Source organism: Aplysia californica, unplaced genomic scaffold, assembly GCF_000002075.1.
Source record: "Aplysia californica isolate F4 #8 unplaced genomic scaffold, AplCal3.0 scaffold00549, whole genome shotgun sequence".
Lineage (NCBI taxonomy): Eukaryota > Metazoa > Mollusca > Gastropoda > Aplysiida > Aplysiidae > Aplysia > Aplysia californica.
In genome coordinates, this window is record NW_004797819.1 from 400,586 (window position 1) to 403,619 (window position 3,034).

The window sequence follows — 3,034 nt, forward strand, 5'->3', positions numbered from 1 at the left end:
GGGTGCTTAACACCATTGCTGTCCATGAGGAACACATTTCTGGGTGGATTTTACTGCAAAACCTTGATTAAAAGCACACAAAAGTAAGTTTTCAGTTTCCACGGACTATCAAGCTTTGCAAATAACCAAACTTTGGCTGCCATTTTCTCGCTAATTCTACCCTGCAAACCAGGCGACCCCACCTTCTCCAATCTCAAACATCTCGACTTCTATTCAAGATAGATAGATGGGTTTGTTTTTTTCACCGATAGCAAGACAACTGAACAAGCTTTAAGATGATACCAGTAACTCCACATGCCCAAAAATTGACGAGCGCCTGATTCCACCACGTCGTGACTAAATGAGTTTCTTGCCCTTGCAGACGTGACCTGTTCAGTGGCCACGATCAACACAGATGATGAATATTCATTTCCTTTCGTCACCAACTCTTCCAGAGGTACTTCCAGTGTTTACTATCTAACTAATATTAATATGCTAGCTAGTTTTTTCAGCATCTATCTATCTATCTATCTATCTATCTATCTATCTATCTATCTATCTATCTGTCTATCTATCTATCTGTCTGTCTGCCTGTTCGTCTCTCTTTCTGTCTGTGTACTTGTTTATTTGTCTATCTATTTACCTTCATGTCTGTTTGTCTGCCTGCTTGTCTGTCTGTCTGTCTGTCTGTCTGTCTGTCTGTCTGTCTGTCTGTCTGTCTGTCTGTCTGGCTTGCTGGATGTCCACCCAATGGTGTGTATGTCTTCCTAGCTGTATGTCTGTCTGTCCATCTATCCATTTGTCTGTTTGTCTGTCTGTCTGTCTGTCTGTCTGCCTGCCTGTCTCTCCACCAGTCTTTCTATTCGTCCATCCATCTGTCTGTCTGTCTGTCTGTCTGTTTTTCTGTTTGTCTGTCTTTCTGTTTGTCTGTCTTTTTCTCTGTCACTCTATCTTTCTATCCAAGTACCCATATGCCTGTCTGTTTGTCTGTTTAGAGCATGTCAGGGTGTGGTTATTGCAAAACTTCATCAGTCCAGTCTCTCTATTAACATAGCGTGTCTTGATTGTCTGAGACATACTTGTAAAACCTACTTATAAATGAGCACATAGATAGATAGATAGATAGATAGATAGATAGATAGATAGATAGATAGATAGATAGATAGATAGATAGATAGATAGATAGATAGATAGATGTGTCTAGGACATAAAATCTGCTTCTGTATGAGAACATACGATAGATAGATAGATAGATAGATAGATAGATAGATAGATAGATAGATAGATAGATAGATAGATAGATAGATAGATAGATAGATTCAGAGACACATAAATACATAGATATCAAATATCTATCACCCTTATCCCTCCTCCTTCTTATTTTTTTGTAGCGTTTGTTACTCTCTCGTAACAATTCCAGCCATCACCACTTACTCGTATATGACCTTATTGTGTTGCAAGTGCCGTAAAACTCTTACTAAAACGTTTGTTTTTTTTAAAACCTCTCCCGAACAGAACACATCTCTCGAACCCCGGCCCTTCTGGCATTCGGCGGGAACAGAGGCGAGCGCTACATCGGCCCGACCACAGTCCGAGGCAAGGCAGTTGACCACTGGACCAGCTGTCAAGTCGACCCAGATACTGGTGACCTCACAAAGGTGGACTATTTCTTTACAGGTGAGATTGTTTAGGTAGAAACCAATCAACTAACCAAACTGACCAACAAGCAAATGAACAAATTGACCAAAGAGCAAATTAATCGGATAAACAAAAAATAGACTAGCAAACGAATGAACAAATCAACAATAGACCAACAAACAAACGAAGAAATAAACCATAGATCAACAAACAAATGAACAAATAAACAAACAGACCAACAAACAAATGGACAAACAAATAAACAGCCCTTTAAACAAATGAATAAATTAACAAACAGATCAACAAACAAATTTAAAAAACAGATAAACAAACACACAAACGAACAAATGAACAAATATACAAACTGACCAACAAACAAATGAAAACATTAAACTAAATGACCATTAACCAAATAAACAACCAAACAGACCAACAAACAAATGAACAAATAACCACTAGCAATGAACCAGCTGTCAAGTCGACCAGATAACGGTGACCTCACAAAGGTGTACTATTTCTTTACAGGTGAGATAGTTTAGGTATATAAACCAATCAACTATCCAAACAGACCAACAAACAAATAGACCAACAAATGAATTAATCGTATAAACAAAAATAGACTAACAAACGAATGAAGAAATAAATAGTAGACTTACAGATAAATGAACAATAAAGAATCAGACCAACAAACAAATGAACAAATAAACAATAGATCAACAAACAAATGAACAAATTAACAGTAGCTCAACAAACAAACGAAGATATAAACCATAGACCAACAAACAAATGAACAAATACAGAATCAGACCAACAAACAAATGAACAAATAGACAATAGATCATCAAACTAATGAACAAATTAACAGTAGATCAACAAACAAACGAAGATATAAACCATAGACCAACAAAAAAATGGACAAATAATCAAACAGCCCATTAAACAAAAGATTAAATTAACAAACAGATCAACAAACAAATGAACAACTAAACAAACAGACCAACAAACAAATAAGCAAACAAACAAACAGACCAAAGATGTAATGAACGATTAATAAGCAATAGACCAACAAACAAATGGAAGGCATAGAATACATGTACTCAGGGCCCCCTACTCGTACGGGAACGTCCAACTTTCCGACGAACTGGATTAACAAGCTCACTTATGAAGGTATCATCATCATCATCATCATCATCATCATCATCATCATCATCATCATCATCATCTTCATCGTTATTTAACATCATCATCATCATCATCATCATCATCATCCTCATCATCATCATCATCATCATCATCATCATCATCATCATCATCATCATCATCATCATCATCATCATCCTATCGTTCTGTTGTCACTCGTCAAAAATGAATCAATCTTCAAGGTTCCTCTTTCCCCTTCCCCTTCCACTTCCCCCTT

At 36.8% G+C, this 3,034-nt stretch overlaps 2 protein-coding genes across 2 annotated transcripts in view; both read left to right on the forward strand.

Annotated features, from left to right (window-relative positions):
• Positions 1 to 360: 360 nt before the first annotated feature.
• Positions 361 to 1,656, forward strand: LOC118478410 (the record flags this gene model as incomplete). Its single annotated transcript, XM_035971972.1, is given in 2 exon segments — positions 361 to 436; positions 1,495 to 1,656. Coding segments are annotated over 2 exon segments (204 nt in total), but the record flags the coding sequence as incomplete, so codon positions are not given.
• Positions 1,657 to 2,078: 422 nt separating this feature from the next.
• Positions 2,079 to 3,034, forward strand: part of LOC101863694 — a gene marked incomplete at its 3' end in the record, with an annotated part of 5,681 nt that continues 4,725 nt past the window's right edge. The window contains 1 exon segment of the mRNA XM_013087134.1: positions 2,079 to 2,123. Coding sequence (XP_012942588.1) covers positions 2,079 to 2,123 — 45 coding nt within the window.